Source organism: Sciurus carolinensis, chromosome 3 (assembly GCF_902686445.1).
Source record: "Sciurus carolinensis chromosome 3, mSciCar1.2, whole genome shotgun sequence".
NCBI classification, from domain to species: domain Eukaryota; kingdom Metazoa; phylum Chordata; class Mammalia; order Rodentia; family Sciuridae; genus Sciurus; species Sciurus carolinensis.
In genome coordinates this window covers 18,955,971-18,972,956 of record NC_062215.1, presented here as the reverse complement: position 1 = coordinate 18,972,956, position 16,986 = coordinate 18,955,971, and the positions used below count along the sequence as shown (strand labels likewise).

At 51.1% G+C, this 16,986-nt stretch overlaps 2 protein-coding genes across 6 annotated transcripts in view; one reads left to right on the top strand and one right to left on the bottom strand.

The window, feature by feature from the left end:
* The first annotated feature begins 4,298 nt into the window (after positions 1-4,298).
* On the top strand, positions 4,299-8,871 carry G6pc3 (glucose-6-phosphatase catalytic subunit 3). 2 transcript variants are annotated; one of them, XM_047545839.1, is made up of 6 exons: positions 4,299-4,625; positions 6,783-6,889; positions 7,224-7,314; positions 7,509-7,627; positions 7,838-7,979; positions 8,208-8,871. In XM_047545839.1, exons 1-6 carry the CDS (start codon positions 4,408-4,410, stop codon positions 8,569-8,571), a joined length of 1,041 nt encoding a protein of 346 aa, XP_047401795.1. In that variant the 5' UTR covers positions 4,299-4,407; the 3' UTR covers positions 8,572-8,871. The 2 variants fall into 2 exon arrangements, with proteins under 2 accessions (XP_047401795.1, XP_047401796.1); XM_047545840.1 differs by lacking the exon at positions 7,509-7,627 and having other exon boundaries at positions 8,208-8,382.
* A 1,838-nt stretch (positions 8,872-10,709) lies between these two features.
* Hdac5 (histone deacetylase 5) overlaps positions 10,710-16,986 on the bottom strand; it is a 35,153-nt gene continuing 28,876 nt past the window's right edge. For all 4 annotated transcript variants that reach the window (XM_047544159.1, XM_047544161.1, XM_047544160.1 and 1 more), the window contains 13 exons: positions 16,256-16,389; positions 15,813-15,933; positions 15,286-15,335; positions 15,048-15,155; positions 14,590-14,645; positions 14,379-14,466; positions 12,765-12,884; positions 12,425-12,522; positions 12,134-12,252; positions 11,514-11,647; positions 11,212-11,296; positions 10,916-11,081; positions 10,710-10,831 (listed from right to left, as the gene is read on the bottom strand). In XM_047544159.1, coding sequence (XP_047400115.1) covers positions 10,792-10,831; positions 10,916-11,081; positions 11,212-11,296; positions 11,514-11,647; positions 12,134-12,252; positions 12,425-12,522; positions 12,765-12,884; positions 14,379-14,466; positions 14,590-14,645; positions 15,048-15,155; positions 15,286-15,335; positions 15,813-15,933; positions 16,256-16,389 — 1,319 coding nt within the window. In that variant the 3' untranslated portion in view covers positions 10,710-10,791. The remainder of the gene's footprint in view (positions 10,832-10,915; positions 11,082-11,211; positions 11,297-11,513; positions 11,648-12,133; positions 12,253-12,424; positions 12,523-12,764; positions 12,885-14,378; positions 14,467-14,589; positions 14,646-15,047; positions 15,156-15,285; positions 15,336-15,812; positions 15,934-16,255; positions 16,390-16,986) is intronic.

The window sequence follows — 16,986 nt, the reverse complement described above, 5'->3', positions numbered from 1 at the left end:
GAAATATTGGAACCTCATGTATGAGAAACAGTTGACCTTTCTCTAGTGGAGAGGGAGGCAAAAGGCCAGCACTGGCAATACAGAACCTGAACAAAGTTCATAAGTGTTTCCTTGCCCTGTAAGAGGCAAAAAACTTCCTGGTGTTGGGAGTATTGAACAAGCATTGTAAAGAGTAATAAAAATTCTAGCTGGGTGTGCCTAAAGCTACTCAACAGGCGAGGGCAGGAGGATTCCAAGTTTGAGGTCAGCCTCTGTAACTTAGGGAGATCTTCCATTTCAAAAAATAAAGAGGGCCAGGGATGTAGCTCTGCTGTGGAGCACCTATGGATTCAATCCCCAGCACCCACGCATGTGCACACACACAAAATCTGCTCCTCATACTTGCATATTTTCAGAGAAATTTTATGTCTCATCCTTGTTCTGGTCCCTATAACAAGTCATTTTGCAACACCAATCCACTTTTATATAACACTGTTATTACAGTAGTCTTCCCTCATGATTCCTGAAACCCTGGAGAGTACTGAACCCTATATAAGCTGTTTCTTCCTATACATACATATACCTATGGTAAAGTTTAATATATAAATTAGGCACAATAACAGGTTAATAATGTGCTGGGTGCAATGGTGCATGCCTACAATCTGTTCAACTCAGGAGGCTAAAGCAGGATGATCACAAATTGGAGGCCAACCTCAGCAATTTAGCAAGGCCCTAAGTAACTTAGCAAGTTACATGTCTCAAAATAAAAAAGAAAAAGGACTGGGATGTTTGCTCAGTGGTAAAGCGCCTATGAGTTCAATTCCCAGTACTAAATAATGGTAGTAATAACTAATAAAAATAAAACAATTATAATATATGGTAATAAAAGTTATAAAAATGTGGTATTGCTCTCTATCAAGATATTTTATACTTTTACCTTTTCATTTAAAGTTTTCATTTAAACACTTCCCTTTGGCATATCCAAATTGCCGACAGCACTATTCTTTGTTTTATTTTGGGGTTTTTGGTACTGAGGATTGAACCCAGGGGCATTTATCCACTGAGCCACATCCCCAGCCTTTCTTATTTTTTATTTTGAAACAGGATCTTGATAAATTACTTAGGGTCTCACTAAGTTGCTGATGCTGGCTTTGAACTTGAGATTCTCTTGCCTCAGACTCAAGTTGTTAGGATTACAGAAATGTACCAACGCACCTGGCTGTTTGTTTTTTGGTACCAGGGACTGAACCCAGGGACACTGAACCTCTGAGCCACATTCCCAGCCCTTTTTAATTATTCTTTTGAGACAGGTACTTGATAAATTGTTAAGGTCTCCCTAAGTTACTGAGGCTGACTTTGAACTTGTCATCCTCCTGCCTCAGCTTCCCAAGTCATTGGGCTTACAGACATGGGTCACAGTGCCAGGTCCATTTGTTGTTTTTTATCTTATTTTTTGTGTTTTTTGTTTGTTTGTTTGTTTTTGTTTTTTGTTTTTCCAGTTCTGGGGATTGAACCAGCTGTATCACTGAGCTGCACCAACAGACCTTTTTATTTTATTTTGAAACAGGGTCTCACTATGTTGCCCAAGCTGACTTCAAACTTGCCATCCTCATGCCTCACCCTTCTGAATGACTGGGATTTTAGGCATCTATCACTATACCCTGTTTGCCGGATCACTACTCTTATGCTTTGGGACCATTATTAGGTAAAATGACAGCCACTTAAACACAAGCACTGAGTAGTGATAGTTGATCTAATAATCCAAACATCTATTAAGTAACTAAGCGGTAGGCAGTATATACAGCATAGATACACTAAACAAAGGGAACATTCATATCCTGGACTGACTGGAACAGAATAATAGGATATTCCGTGCCGCTACTCAGAACTGTATGTAATTTAAAACTTATTATTTCTGGAATTTTTCACTTAGTATTTTCACATATAGGTTGACTGCAGTACTACTATCATGGAAAGAAAAACCACAGGTGGGGAGAGAAATGTTAATGTGCAGGATTTCTTGTGTGGGGGGGAGCGGGTACCGGGGATTGAACCTAGGGGCACTTAACCACTGAGCCACATACCCAGACCTTGTTTTATTTTTGATTTACATATTTTATATATTTTTATTTATATATTTTTATTTATTTGTTAAGTTGCTTAAGGCCTCACTAAATTACTGAGGCTGGCTTTGAACTGGAAAGCCTTCCAGGGATTACAGGCGTGAGCCACCAAACCGAGCAGGATTTCATGTATGACTTACAGGCCCCCTAAAAGTTTTCCAGTGGGAGTAAAATAATCGAAGCTGGGATCTTAGGGTTTAGCAGCAAAAGAGGGTGGCCATATTTTAGCAAGGAAGATTCACATGTGCTAGGACCTTTAAGAAGAAAGACCTTGGAGATTTCAACAAATGTAAATAGATCAAAAAGAGTCTAAAGTGCCAAGAGGGGATGCTTAGTGGTGAGTGAGTGCTTGCCTCACATGAAAGAGGCCCTAGGTTCAATCCCCAGCACCACACAAACAGAAAAGCTAGGCCTAACAGTGCATGCCTGTTAATCCCAACTACTCAAGATGAGGCAGAAAGATTGGGAGTTTGAGACCAGCCTGTGCCATATAATGAGATTCTGTCTCAGAAAACAAAACAAAACAGGGTGTGGTGGTGCACACTAGTAACCCCAGAAACCCTGCAGGCTGAGGTAGGAGGATCCCAAGTTCAAAGCCAGCCTCAAGAGGTCCTAAGCAACGTAGTGAGACCTGTCTCAAAAAAAAAAAAAAAAAAAAAAAAAAAAAGTGGGGATGTAGCTCATGGTTAAGCACACCCTGGGGACAGAGTGGAGGGGTCGGTTTCAATCCCTGGTACCAAAAAGAAAGAAAGAAAATAAAAATAGATTATAAAGCAAGTGTGGGTAAGCCGCTGAAGGTTGAGGGTAGAGTCACAGCAAAATTTTGTTGTTGTTGTTGTTGTTGTTGTTGTTTGGTACCAAGGACTAAACCCAGTGGTGCTTAACCACTGATCCACATCCCCAGCCCTTTTTGTATTTTATTTAGAGACAGGGTCTCACTGAAGTGCTGAGGCTGGCTTTGAACTTAAAATCCTCCTGCCTCAGCCTCAGAGCCACTGGGATCACAGGTCCGCGCGCCCAGCCAGGGCAAAATTTAAGACTTTTTAAAAGAAATTTAGGCTTTCTCTTTGAGGCAATTGAAAAACATTTAGCTAGGAAGTGAACTGAGATTTACAATCAGCTTCCCTCCCCAACCCCTTAGTGAAACCCAGATTTACATTCTCATTTTCATTCACCCATTAGAAAACTAAAGAATAAAGTTGCTGTAGGTAGGAAGAAAACTGAGGAGCCACTTCAACAGTCTCCTCCCACCCGACCTCTGCCTCCTAAAACCTCCACTAAAAGCTGGGATTTCTATTTTCTGTGTGTTCCTCCAAATTATTCCAGGGCCTCGTCTTCAAGTAGTGAGACTGCGAAGCCCTCGGTCCCCCCACCGCCCACCCTGGGCACTGGTGCTCTACCACTGAGCTGCATTCCCAGCTCAGTCTCGCTAAATTGCCAGGGTTGGCCTCAAATGTACAATCTTCCTACCTCAACCCCCCGGATAGCTATTACAGGGGTGCGCCACCATACTCGGCCAAATTATTCATAATTTTGCGGTGGTGTGCAGCAGGGGGGAATAGCTGGAGGAAGGAAGGGGCGAGGTGGGGTGGGTTCAAGGCAAGGTTAGAATTCTGAGGAAGTGTAACTGAGAATTCGCATCTTTTAGGGAAGAAGACTCTGAAAATCAAGAGGCCTCCAAATCAATACCAGATGAATTAGGGCGGGAAAGTCTTGAAGGTGTGGACCGATTAGGGGTGTGTGGAAATTTAGGGTCCCGCTTCAGCTTCCTGTAAGAGGAGGTGTCCTTAGTCTTCTCTCTAAGAGATCTCAGATTTCGGGGCCGAGAGTGGTATTGGAGAAGAGAGGTCCCATCTAGAAGAAATCCTGGCCCTGGAGATTACACATTCACCTTCTTTGCCAGAACAAGGACCCTCGGCTCGCTGCGGACTAATCCGTCCCCTGACCCGGAAAAGCAGCCGGTTCCTTTACTCCGCTGGCTACCCACGTGCCAGCAACAGTGGCCACGTGGGGCCCTAAGAAAACGCCTTCGAAAAGGTTTGTCCCCTCCGCTGCCCAGTAGGGAGGAAGGCCTGGGAAGAGCGACCGGGAAAACCGCACCGGCAAAAGACCGGACTCGCGCACGCCTGGGACTGCCGGGGGCGGGGCGGGGGCGGGGCTTACCTCCCAACGCTGGTGAAGTGGGTGGGGCCTGGGGCTGGGAAGGGTGGGCTTTGGAGGGCAGCCGGTAGCCATTTCATTGTCGCCAGGCCTCCTTGGCTTCCTCCTTAGAGCGAGTCCCGGCCCGGCCGGGCCAGGGATCGCCATGGAGTCCGCGCTGGGCGCGGGGATCGCGATGGCTGAGGCGCTGCAGAACCGCCTGCCCTGGCTGGAGAACGTGTGGCTCTGGGTCACCTTTCTGGGCGATCCCAAGATCCTCTTTCTGTTCTACTTCCCCGCGGCCTACTACGCTTCTCGCCGTGTGGGCATCGCGGTGCTCTGGATCAGCCTCATCACCGAGTGGCTCAACCTCGTCTTCAAGTGGTGAGACTGCGAAGCCCTCGGTCATCCTGGTCCCCCACCCTCGAGGGCCCCGGTCTCTCAGCAGGTGTCTCAAAGGCCATCCCACCCCCGATTTTCCCCTTTGAGCATTTTTGTGCATCTTGGACTCAAACCTCAGACTCCACCCATTCTACCTATTAGACCAGCGTTCCTCAAAGTGGCCTGATTAGAGAAATAACGGAAGGTGCGCGTTTAAGACGCAAATACCCTATCTCCGCCTCAGACCTTCTGATTTAGAAACTCCAAAGAAGGGGTTGGAAATCTGCATTTTTACAAGTCTCTACAGTGATTTAAGTTAGAGAGAAATTCTACTTCTCAACTCACTGTTTCATTCACCTATTCATTCGCTTGACGTAATTGTTTAAAAGCATGCTTTTGTGACAGGCATCACACTAGATGTCTTGCAAATTAAAGTGGTGGCCCTGGTCCATGCCCAACAGCATAGGCAGCACTGGGAAGCTTACTAGAAATGCAGAATTTCACGCCCCAGGTCAGACTTCCTCAATCAGAATCTGCATTTAAACCAAGTCCCTAGGTGATTTCCCTGCACAGTGAAGTTTGAAAAGCACTGGATGTAAGAAAACCACTGCCTTCCGGGGAACACTTTCTTTTCTTTACCCTTCATTCGTTAGTAGACTCTGCACACAGAATTAGAAACCAGGAATCCCAGGCAAGTGGGCGGAGGCCCTGCAGCCCTTGGGGTTTATCACTTTGTGACACTTGTTTTCTCTCTTTTGGGTGTAGAAGGGAGCCTGTAGACATGCAGCCTCACCTCCCTTCACCTCAGCCTCTGTTGCCAAGTCCCCAACCTGGGGAAGAAAGGGAGATTTATAGGAGACAGTTGAATGGGATGGAGTGACTTACTGCAAAACAAAACTGGAATAGCCTTCCTTTCCACTCTTCTCCACTGGGGTTTCATCCCACTGTAGACGGAAAAGCAGTTGTGGAATCATTTCCTCCTTGCTTAATTGCCCTCTGCTCTGAGCTTTCTCCTCCCCCAGAATCTGTAAAAGCCTCCCTCCCTATTTCTGTTCCCCCAAGGGTCAAACACCTGGCCACCCTGTGCTGGGGATTGAACCCAGGGTGTTGTGGCAAGGCACTGGTGGGCAAGTGCTTTACCATTAAGCTACATCCCCAGAACTTTCTATTTTATTTTGAGACTGGGTCTTGCCGCGTTGCCATGGCTGGCCTTAAACTTGTGGTCCTCCTGCCTCAACCTCACAAGTAACTGAGATTGCAGGTGTGTGTCACTGTGCTCAGCTTTGGTGGGCACTCTAATGCCCCCCAAATGAAAACCCCTATTCACTTTTAAGTATGTCCTGAACTCTTAGTGTGTATGAGGCCTAGTTTTTTGGAGAGGCAAGTCCCTTCTGAACCTCACTTCCCAGCAGTTTGCTTCCTGCCATCATCTCTTCTGCTTTCCTTCACTTTCTGGCCACAGCAGCCTCTTCTGTGTGTGGTTCTCCAGAGCCCAGCCGAGCACTTACTAGATCAGAGGATTTTGAAATTTTGTCCTCCTTAATTGTCCTCAGGCATCTTTCTATATTCCTTATTCCCATTTTCAGATATGAGAAGCTCACCTAAATAATTATGGTATAGATAATTCAGGCTGAAATTGGACATAGAGAGGGTATAGCAGGAGACACAGGGAGGAAAAAGATCAAGTCTTAGACTCTCTGGGTGAGAAGAAAAGAGCTGATTCTGCAGTGGGAGGGATAAGAGTAGAATATCTGAGTATATCTGAGTATCTTGGAACATACACACACTCACCACAATCTCTTGCCTCCATTATCACTTTTTTTTTTTTTTTTTTAGGTAATTTTCTGTTTTGAGACAGAGTCTAGCTAAGTTGCCAATGCTGGCTTTGAACTTGTAATCCTCCTGCCTCAGCCTCCCGAGTATCTGGTATTACAGATGTGTACCACCTCCCCTGGCTCCATATCACTTTTTAAAAACAGTGTGCTTTTCATGTGCCAAGGTAGAAAACCATGGCAAAATAATAGCCAGAATCAGAGTCCCTTTCTGACTCCATCCCTCAGGCCCTCCACCGTCTTCAGGTGCTTCTACAATCTTTTCTGTCCCCTTCCATCCCCCTGACAGTGTGTGCCTGTCAGTCATCTTGCGTCTTTTCTCTTATAGGTTTCTGTTTGGAGACAGGCCCTTTTGGTGGGTCCATGAGTCTGGGTACTACAGCCAGGCTCCTGCCCGGGTTCACCAGTTCCCCTCTTCTTGTGAAACTGGTCCAGGTGGGAAACTTCTTCCCTTTCCCCGTGTAGTTAGGGTTTAGGTGAGCATTTCAGCGTATTCTTCAGCCAGAGTGGCCCTACTAGAGGCCCAACTTCTCACTAACCCAGAAAACAAAGCAAGCAAGTACAGGGTTGAGCAAGTGACAGGGCAGAAACCTGAAGCAGTGGACCCAGGTGCAGGGGTTGGGGGCGGGGTGTGTTCAGGCCAGAGGGAGTGATGGAGCAGTGCTAGGGAAAGCTGCTTCTCAGCCAGGGGGAGGCAGCAGTGTCAAGGTGTTACCAGGGCAACATGGTTCCACCTTTCTTCTCTCACCATGTCTGTATTCCCTGACAGGCAGCCCTTCTGGACACTGCATGATCACAGGAGCAGCCTTCTGGCCAATAATGACAGCCCTCTCTTCTCAAGTGGCTGCTCGGGCCCGCAGGTAGACCTTTGGCATTGCCACCAATGGGAGCAGGGGTGATGGCACCCTAGACCCCAAAGATCCAGCAGCATGGCAGCCGGGGAGCTGTACTTCTGGGGACTCGGGTATTTGGTCAAACCATGAAATGTATGGGTACTGAGGGAAGCCATGCTGTGACTGGACACCTCTTGAATCACTTGCCTCTTTTTTCCTAGCCGCTGGGTAAGGGTGATTCCTAGCCTGGCTTATTGCACCTTCCTGTTGGCGGTTGGCCTGTCCCGGATCTTCCTTTTAGCACATTTCCCTCACCAGGTGTTGGCTGGCTTAATAACTGGTGAGCAATTAGGGCCATAGGGTGGGCCAAGAGGGTGCCTTTGGCAGTGGGAGGACCAGTCTAAGGTCCTCCCATCATTCCCAGCTTCTGTAGAGTCAACCCCAAATGGTCTTATTCTGTCCTTCTACCAAGCTGCACTGCAGCTCAGGGGGTGGGGGTGGGGATAACTTCCCCAAACTTCTTGAAGCTGCTGTCACCCCACTCTCCTAGGTGCTATCCTGGGCTGGCTGATGACTCCACGGGTGCCCATGGAACGGGAATTAAGCTTCTACGGATTGACGGCACTGGCCCTCATGCTGGGTGCCAGCCTCATCTATTGGACCCTTTTTTCACTGGGCCTAGATCTTTCTTGGTAAGTCCTTCTTTGGAGCATGGGCCGGCTGGGGCCCGACCTACCTCACCTGTACTAATTTGTTGGGTCTCTGGTTCATTGTAGTTAAAAAGGACACATTCCCCGTTCCCAAACATAGACTCTCCTGGGGTCACAGCAGAACATGGGAGTGGGCCAAGGGCAGATGGCCAAGAGCCAGTGGCCCTCTGGGTTCTAGTCTCTCCTGGCAAGGACTCTTTTCTCCCACAGGTCCATCAACCTAGCCTCCAAGTGGTGTGAGCGACCTGAGTGGGTGCATTTGGACAGCCGGCCCTTTGCCTCTCTGAGCCGTGACTCAGGAGCTGCCCTGGGGCTGGGCATCGCCCTGCACTCTCCCTGCTATGCCCAGATACGAAGGGCACACCTGGGAAATAGCCAGAAGGTAGCCTGCCTTTTGCTGGCCATGGTGCTTCTGGGTCCCTTGGACTGGCTAGGCCACCCACCTCAGATCAGCCTCTTCTACATCTTCAACTTCCTTAAGTATACCCTCTGGCCATGTCTGGTCCTTGCCCTCGTGCCCTGGGTTGTACACATGTTCAGTGCCCAGGAATTACCGCCCATCCGCTCCTCCTAACTTCTTGTGTCTCCTTCTGCCACTCTCCCTCCTCCAAATCCAACACACCATGACTTGCATACTATAGGGGGCAGCCCCATCCCCTTTCAGTCCCTAAGCAGGCCCTTCTTACCCTGAATTTCCTTTTTTCCCACCACCTAGTCTTAGTCCCAAAGAAGGGCCTTCTGTCTCCCAGAGAGGCTGAGCCTCCTCCTGCCTTCCCCCGCCAATCCCCAAGGCAACAGCAAGACCTGTGGGTTCCTGCAACACTGTGAGGGGTGGCTTGGGGGGGGTCCCAATAAAACCCTTGTAACTTCTGGATTCCTTTCTTGCCTGTGCATACACCACCAACCCTGCCTGCATGTGTAGGAGCAGAACACTTGCCAGGCTATTTCTATATTTCTAGAGGCAGGAAATCAGAGGAAAGAGTGTACTGGAAACTCAGCCAAGAGCTCTCAGCCCTGTCTCCAAACCCCAACACACACAACCATTGAGGCCACAGAGAGGTTCCATGAGATACTGTGGTGGCTACATTCAGTAAAACCTTGTCTTTCATCTACAGGACAGAGATCTTCTGCCCCAACCTCCCGTTTTCCAAATTGGCTTCTGGTCCAGGGCTTGAGAAAAGGCTAGGAAGGGGAATGAGAACCCATTCCATTTGAGAATCCAGACACAGAGACACTGGCCCCAGAAGGCACTGCCAGAAACAAGTTTATTTACACAAGAACACACAGTGTAACAGGTTACAAAATTCTTAACTGAAGTCCATATCCAGGAAGACAAAGCAAGGAGTGGGTTTACAGGGAAAGGGGAGGGTAAGGGGCCGGAGCCTGGAGCTCAGTGTGGGGAGGCCTGGTACAGTGGGCCTAGCCCCATCCCCATCCCCAGGAGGATCTAGAACACAGCACACAATGAACCAACTAGTGGTGGGACTCTGCCCCTCCCCTGGCTCTCAACCCTGTTGGGGAGGGGGAGCATTAGGTTAATAAGTATGTAAACAGATTGGTAGGGCCCTGGGGATCAAAGTAGAGAGTGTGAGGCATCAGGAAGGAGGAGGGAGGAAGAGTTAGTCCCTTAGGAGCCACTTCCCATCTTTGGTTTCCTATAGGCTGGACAGCATTCCCTGGAAGCCTATGGGCCCCAACCCCTTGAAAACAGGGGGCTCCAGAGGACTCCTGGAAAGGAGGAAGGGGAATACCCAGGCCCCTCCTGGTTTCCGCTCCCTTGAGTTAGTGGTCAACTGAGGGTGCTCATGAGAAAGAGAAGGTCCTGTTGAGGGCAAACTCCTAGATTGCTGGATTATGGCCCTGCCCCTTTCTCCCTCCTTCTAGAAATGTCTCTGCCACCAGCCCCAGGCTTCAGAGCAAAAGGCCCCAGGAGGAGGTAAGCCCTGACACTTTTACTTGCATCTCTAAATGGCTGGGGAAAATCCACTGAACAGCAAGGGGCCTCTCACCAGCCTAGAGTCCCCCTGGGGGAACCACCTCCTCCCCCTCCCCAGGTTGTGCTAGCAGATGGCAGAAAGGCCAAAAGAGTAAGTTGGAGAGCAGACCTGGTTCTGGTTCTGGGACTCCTTCTAGCCCCCAGAACCTAGGTGCTTGTCCCCCATCTGTTTTACCCTCTGGGCCCTGGGAGGGGAAATAGGCCCTGAGAAGTACAAAGGCAGGACAGCTCTGCCTCCATGGCTCAAGCCTGCCTTGGATACTGAGACCAAGCAGAGGGGTCTGCAGAGATGATGGGGACGCAGAGGAGAAGGGGTAGAGAAATGCAGCATGGGAGCCCACCTCCCCTCTGCTCTGCATCTTAGACAGCAGTGGGCCCTCTCCGGCACCAGGGAAGGGGGGGTAAAGTTAAGGCGTTCCCCCCAAGTCAGCCAAAGCCAAGGCACCAACTTATTGTTCCCACCTCACTCGGGTGCCTCAGAACCGGAGGGTATCATCTGGTCCCCTGTGCCCACCTTGAGCTAGCCCAGGCTCCAAAGAGGGAAAAGGACAGAATGAAGGAATGTGGGTGTGGGATACAATGTGGGGAGTTGGCTGGGCAGTGCACCCCAGCCCTACAGAGGGAGCACACTTTCAGAGCTGAGATGGAGGCTACAGGAGTGCTGGGCGGCTGAGAGGAACAGGGGCAAGGCTGAGAGACCCACACAGCACACGTTGTTGAATGTGTGACTTTTTGTTTTTAATAGAAAAAATAAACAAAATCACAATGATGAAGCCCAGAGGGATGGGGGCCGGGGTGTCACAGGGCAGGCTCCTGCTCCATGGGCTCCTCTGCCGGCCTGTGGGGACAAGCACAGGAAAGGCATTGAGTGGGGGACAGCAACCTTGGGCTAGGACAGAAAGATGGAAGGCTGGGAGCTTACCTGGGGCTGTGCTCCCGGGCTGCAGCAGCCTGGGCCTGCTCAGCCCCCACCGACAGCAAGGCCATGGCGCTCACAGTCTCGGCCTCCTCCGTCTCACCAGCCTGGGCCTCCCGCAAGGAACGGCCCAGACCAGTGGCAAACCTCTGCACACAGCTCCAGTGTTTGCCTGTGCACGAGGAATGGGGAGGGGTCAGGGAGGGGAGACAAACCCATAGGTACACCCCAGCCCTGGCACTCCCACAAACCCTGACCCCAGGCAGGCTGAGGTCTGCACCCCTCCACCTGTCCCCACGCACTCTGGATCTCGATGACTTTCTCTAGTGTGGTTACTGCATTGATGTTGGGCTTTTGCTGTAAGACTGCCTCATCCAAGGGCTGTAGCTGGTAGGAGAAAGAAAAAGGCTTAGAGTGGGGTGGTGATACCTGCCCCTCTAAATGCCCTCATTCAGGCCCAGCCATCCCTCATGATGGGGCAGGCACCCTCAGAAAGCCCTCCCAGCCAACTAGGGGCCTGTGGGTGCTACTCAACCCAGGGAAGTAGACTTTTTGTTTGACCACTCACCCCTGGCCTGCTGTCCCCTCTTTCTGACCCCCTCACCTCCACGCTAAGCAGAGCTGAGACACAGGCCTCAGAGGCATCACAGATGGCGGTCAAGTCGTGGCCTCCCTCCAGGGCCAGCACCACCCGGCCCCCTGCCAGTGTCATCAGCTGCCTGGTCAAGTGGCCAAAACCTTTGGAGGTGGGTGAAGGAAAGAGGATGAAATGGTAAATAATATCAACTCAAGAGACCGGAAGAAGGGAGAGAGAAAAAGTGGGACAAAGAGCAGTAAATAAGATGGAAGGTATAAACCCAAATATGTCCCTAATAATACACGATGACAGTGGACTAAGTAATCAATCAATGACAAAACGTAAGATAGGCTAAGAAATCTGATTACATGCTATGGTATAAGGAACACCATTGAACGGTCAGGGGTTGGTAAGCTCCATCCCCATGGCTCCAGCAGAAGACATCCTCTGCACCCCACTTCTACCTGCTGCCCCTACCCAGGCCAGGGAAGGCAGAGGGTGGAAGGAGCTAGCAGGATGATTCCAAGCCTTAGACCTACCCACTGCCCTTCCCTTCCCCTGGAATATCAGTCTATTCCTTGCCCCACGTCCCTACTTGACTCCATCTTACTGTTCTATACCCTCCCTCAAACTCCCACCAGGCTTACATCTGGCGGTGACAGAGTAGCCACCAAGTGGAGACAGATGTCCTTCAACAGCATCAAACCCAGCGGAGACTAGGACCACATCAGGTGAGAACTCATGGGCAATGGGCATCACCACTGTCCTGCAAAGGGATGGCCCAAGCTGACCCCAGCAGATGGCCAGGCCAGGCCTTGCCCCACTCTTCTCTTCTAGGAGACCACACCCCTGCACCCACACTGAACTGAGCACCTACTGCCCATCCCACCACAGGACCCAGGGGCTCCCATCTCTCCCTTGGTCCTTCTAAGACCCACCTGAAGGCTGTCAGGTACTCCACATCTCCAATGGGGGGGTCCACACCTCCTGTCCATGCCACATTCACATTGTACCCCATGCCTGGCCCTCCACCAACCTAGCACCAGGATTGGAAAGAGGTTATTCTCACTGCATGGGGATCTCTGACATTGCCCCGCCCTCCCCCCTGCCTCCAAGACCTCATTCCACTGACCTCTGCTCTGCCTGAGAGGCAGTCAGACCTGTGAGGTCCTCCCACAAGGAGCCCCCAAGATGCCCCAGGGACCAGCACCACTATGGGCTTCTGTGGCTTTCTGCCAGGGCCCATCTTGCCACCCCCCAGAGGTCCAGGAGCTGTACCTCTTCAGGAGCCCCAGAGCCCGGAAAGAAGTTCCCATTGTCATAGCGATGCAGGGAGATATAGAGCACAGAGGGGTCACTGTAGAATGCTTGCTGGGTGCCATTGCCATGGTGAATGTCCTGGTAGGGAGAAGTAAGAACATTAGGAAAATGGCCCAAATTCTGACCCGAAGGTTGAAATTCACTTGGTGAGCTCTGAGGGTGAGCTCACCAATGGTTCCGGAGCATCTGTACTCAGTTTACAACAGGACTGCCTCCCCTGCTCCTAACTGGGGTCTGCACAACTGAAATATGGTACTGCACAGGGCTGTACACAGCCGCAGGGCAAATGTGGCTTAACTCCCTGCAGAACCCGTTCCACTGAACAGTCTGGGGGAAACATTAGGGATGGTAAGGAATTAAAATAAGCAGATCAGTGGAAAAGCACTTGCCTAGCATGTGTGAGGCACTGGGTTTGATTCTCAACACCACATATAAATAAATAAAGGTCCATTGACAACTAAAAAATATAAAATAAATAAGCAGATCAATTCTGAAGAAGGATCCAACCCTTTCCTCTGAGAATTAAACTCAGGCACCACTGAACTACTTCCCTGGCCCTTTTTTTATTTTGAGACAAGGTCTCTCTAAGTTGCTTAGGGTCTTGCTAAGTTGCTGAGGCTGGCCTTGAACTTGGTGATCCTCCTGCCTGAGTCTCCTGTTACTTCTGCTAAGAGTACAGATGTGCATCACCATGCCTGGTAGAATCTAACATTTAAATGAATTTTTTTGTTTTTGTCTTGTTTTTGGTGCTAGGAATTGAACCCAGGGGCGTTTTACCACTGAGCCACGTCTCCAGACCTTTTATTTTTTTATTTTGAGGCAGGGTTTCACTATGTTGCTTAGGGCCCTGATAAGTTGCTATGACTGGCCTCAAACTTGTGATCCTCCTGCCTCAGCCTCCCAAGTTAGTGGGATTACAGAAATGGGCCACCATGCTCAGCTAAATGAATTTTTAAGCCAAAATTGGACTTCAAAAATGTCATCCTTGCTGAGGATTGCTCCAGATGACCTCCTGGGGCAGTGAGTGAGTAGTGAGTGGTGTGTGTCTTTCTGTTATTGGGGCAGGGTCTGAGAAGCATTCATATGGGGCAGAAATGAAGCACTCCCAGCTAAGCGACCTTGCATAAGTCACCCAACAGTGCCTTTGTTTGTAGAAATGGACATCCCAGTTCTTACTACTAGAGGTAGCTATGTCAAGCACAGTGTGTCAAATACTAGTTGGGTTCCTAAAAAACGGCTCCTAATTGTGTGGAGTAGGAGAGAAGGTGGCTTCTAGCAGTGGTGGCAGCACACCTGTCCCTACTGTTCAAAGTAGGAAATCCTTCAGCTGCTTGAGGCTGCCAGGTGAGACTAAGGGGCAAAAACTCTCTCAGATCTCTAAAGAAGAGGAAACCCTACTGGAACTGGAGCACTGGGCTGATGATCTAGCAGAAGGGATGTAGGAGTCATCAGGAGCAAGTCCCAGTGCCACCCTGAGGCACAGTGCGCTGCTTGGGAGGAGCAGGACTTCCTGGAGGCCGCCCTTGGCCTAGCTCTGCCCACCTTGCCCAGCTTCTCCAGCGCACTGCCTACCCAGTCCACGATGAGGACCTTGCCCACATTCAGCTTCTGCTGCAGAAGTTTAGCTGTGATGGCTACAGAGTTGAAGAAGCAGAATCCCCTGAAGAGGCGGGGGAGAAAAGGGTGGTGAGGTCAGTTTCAGGTTAGGTGAGGTTCATTTCCTGAGCAAAAGGCAGGAAGGGCCAAGGGCAGAAGCCTAGGGTGGGGATGGGGCGGCACTCACATAGCTGTGGATTCCTCTGCGTGGTGTCCTGGGGGCCGGATGATGGCAAATCCATTCTGAAGAGATGCAGGCAGAGGTATGGAGACCAGAGTCAGGAAAACAAGGTGGCAGGGGAGGGGAGTGGACACAGAAAGTGCACGCCAGCCAGGGAAGGGAACACAGGTGAGAAAAGCATGTATACATTCAACACACCATTAAAACTGCAGTCACCGGACTCCTGGGCTGGCAGGCAAGAAGTGCCTCGAGACACTCAACCAAGCACAAGAAATCAGTGCTTGTCCTCATGCCCCTTAACCCCTAGCTCTCCCTAGTGCTGTCATGTTCTCCCCACCTTGGCTCCTGAGTTAAGGCTATAAAGGAGAGTGCCTCATGGAAGGGAAGTCAAGGTTGCCCCTGTTCTCCATTCCTAAGGATGTAGGTCAAGCCAGGGGGTGCCCAGGCCATGAGCACACACTCACCTTCAGCTCTCCTGCAGCCACCTTGAAGGCCAGCTCCACCAGGCAGCCCACTGCCATGCGCACAGCACTGGAAGAGTGCATCTCATTCCACACAGTGTCGCTGTCCACCTGTAGGGGCAGGAGAGCAGGCTTCAGTGGCCCCTTGCAGGAGGAGGGCAGGAAGGCCCTCGGCAGCACTGATCAATGGTGGGTAAGAGCTGCCTGCCCATCCACCCCCACTGCCACACACCCTACTCACCCCAATGCCCCCACAAGGCAGCATGGCGTACATCTTCTGGCTGATGGGGCCTGCAGAGAAGGACAGAGCGACTTTGGAAGTTGCCTCAATTGCCCGGGCACAGGCTGAGCTCTGCAGAGGGCAGTGAACTCAGCCACAGAAAATGAAGGTTTAGGCCCACGCACAGGCCAGGCCTCTTCAGCCTACACCAGTTGGGAACTGTTTGTCCCTTGTTCTGTGGGACATCCTCCCTCTGGGGACAGATGGCAGGGGTATGACAGGCTGAGAAGAGGAACAAAGCACCCACCATCAAAACAACCCATCACTTCCATCCTCCTGTCTAGCGCCCGCCAGCATGTTCTGGTCAGGCTGAATCTATGTTAATGGTACCCTCTGGAGATGTGTGATGTGGCAAACATGTCACCTCTGCCAAAGGGATGACCTGGGCCCATCAGAATCGCCTACCTACTCTGGCCAGATCTTCCTGGCAGCCCTATTCCACCCAGAGAGCAGACACGCCCTGGCCCACACCCTGCCTGCCAGCTCACCAAGCAGCTTCTTGCTGTCCAGCTTCTGCCGGTTGAGGGGGCTGGTCCCATAGAGCAAGGTGTGGTATTCAGAGTGCACCGTCTGGATCTCCTCCAGCGTGGCTTTGCGACCCCGGATCCGCTGCCAGGGGAGGGCAGAAGAGTCCAGCCAAGGGCTACACTGAAGGCTCAGCTCCCCTGATGCCCAAACTCTGCCTACCAAGCCCCAGGCCCGTGGACCCATTTTGTGGTCTCAGGAGATCCAAAGGATTTCGAGAAACTATGTCCTGACCCCTGGGAAGCCCACTCCAGGACTTTTCACCATTGGCTGGGGACCATGAAAGACACAGGGCAGTGTCTGTGGGACTGGCCCAAGGGCTGGGGTGGGAAGAAGTGTCACTAGCAGGGGAGAGACGAAGGCATGGCAGGACTGAAGCTGGGACTGGAGGAGGGTGCACTCTCACCTCGCACTTACTAAGCAGGCCCGTCTCCTGCAGCCGGGACCAGATGCTCTGGATGCGGCCGGCGTGCTCAGGATGCACGTGTGTGTTCCCACACATGCACTGGTGCTTCAGCATGAACGTGTCGTAGACTACGCCTGGCCCACAGACCCTCGTGTCAGCCAGCACTGCTCTGGGCCCAGAGTCTCAGCCTGGCCACCATGATCCTCAGCAGTGCTCACCCACTCCCAACCTGAACACCTGCCCTCAGCCATCCTGGCCACCCAACAATGCTGCCCTGCCCTTGACACCCCATTGTTTTGATCTTTGCCTACCGTGCCCTTCTACTGCCCCTCCATGGAACACCCTCCTTCCCCCACCCTGCCCCAGCTCCTGTGTGCTGCTCCCCATTGGTGAGATGGGAGCATCCTTAGGAAAGATGTGCCCTCATGTGGAAACATGTGGAAGCCTCATGGGGAAGAGCCTTTTAGAACCTACTGAGGCCTCAACTTGAACCCCACAGAGAGGACAGGAAGCTAGAAAGGCAAGACCCGGAATAGACAGTGGGCTCTCTCTACCCAAGGTTTCAGGGCTTGTGAGGTGATGTACAAAATCAGGTACCCTCAGTGGTAATGACAGGGCCTAGAAAACAGTGCTGCCCAGTTGGTAGGGGCAGGACTGCCCCTCCTCCCTACTGGGGCAGAAGGTTACTTCTACTACCGTGTGGGGGACAGGGAAAAAATGAAGGCCCACTT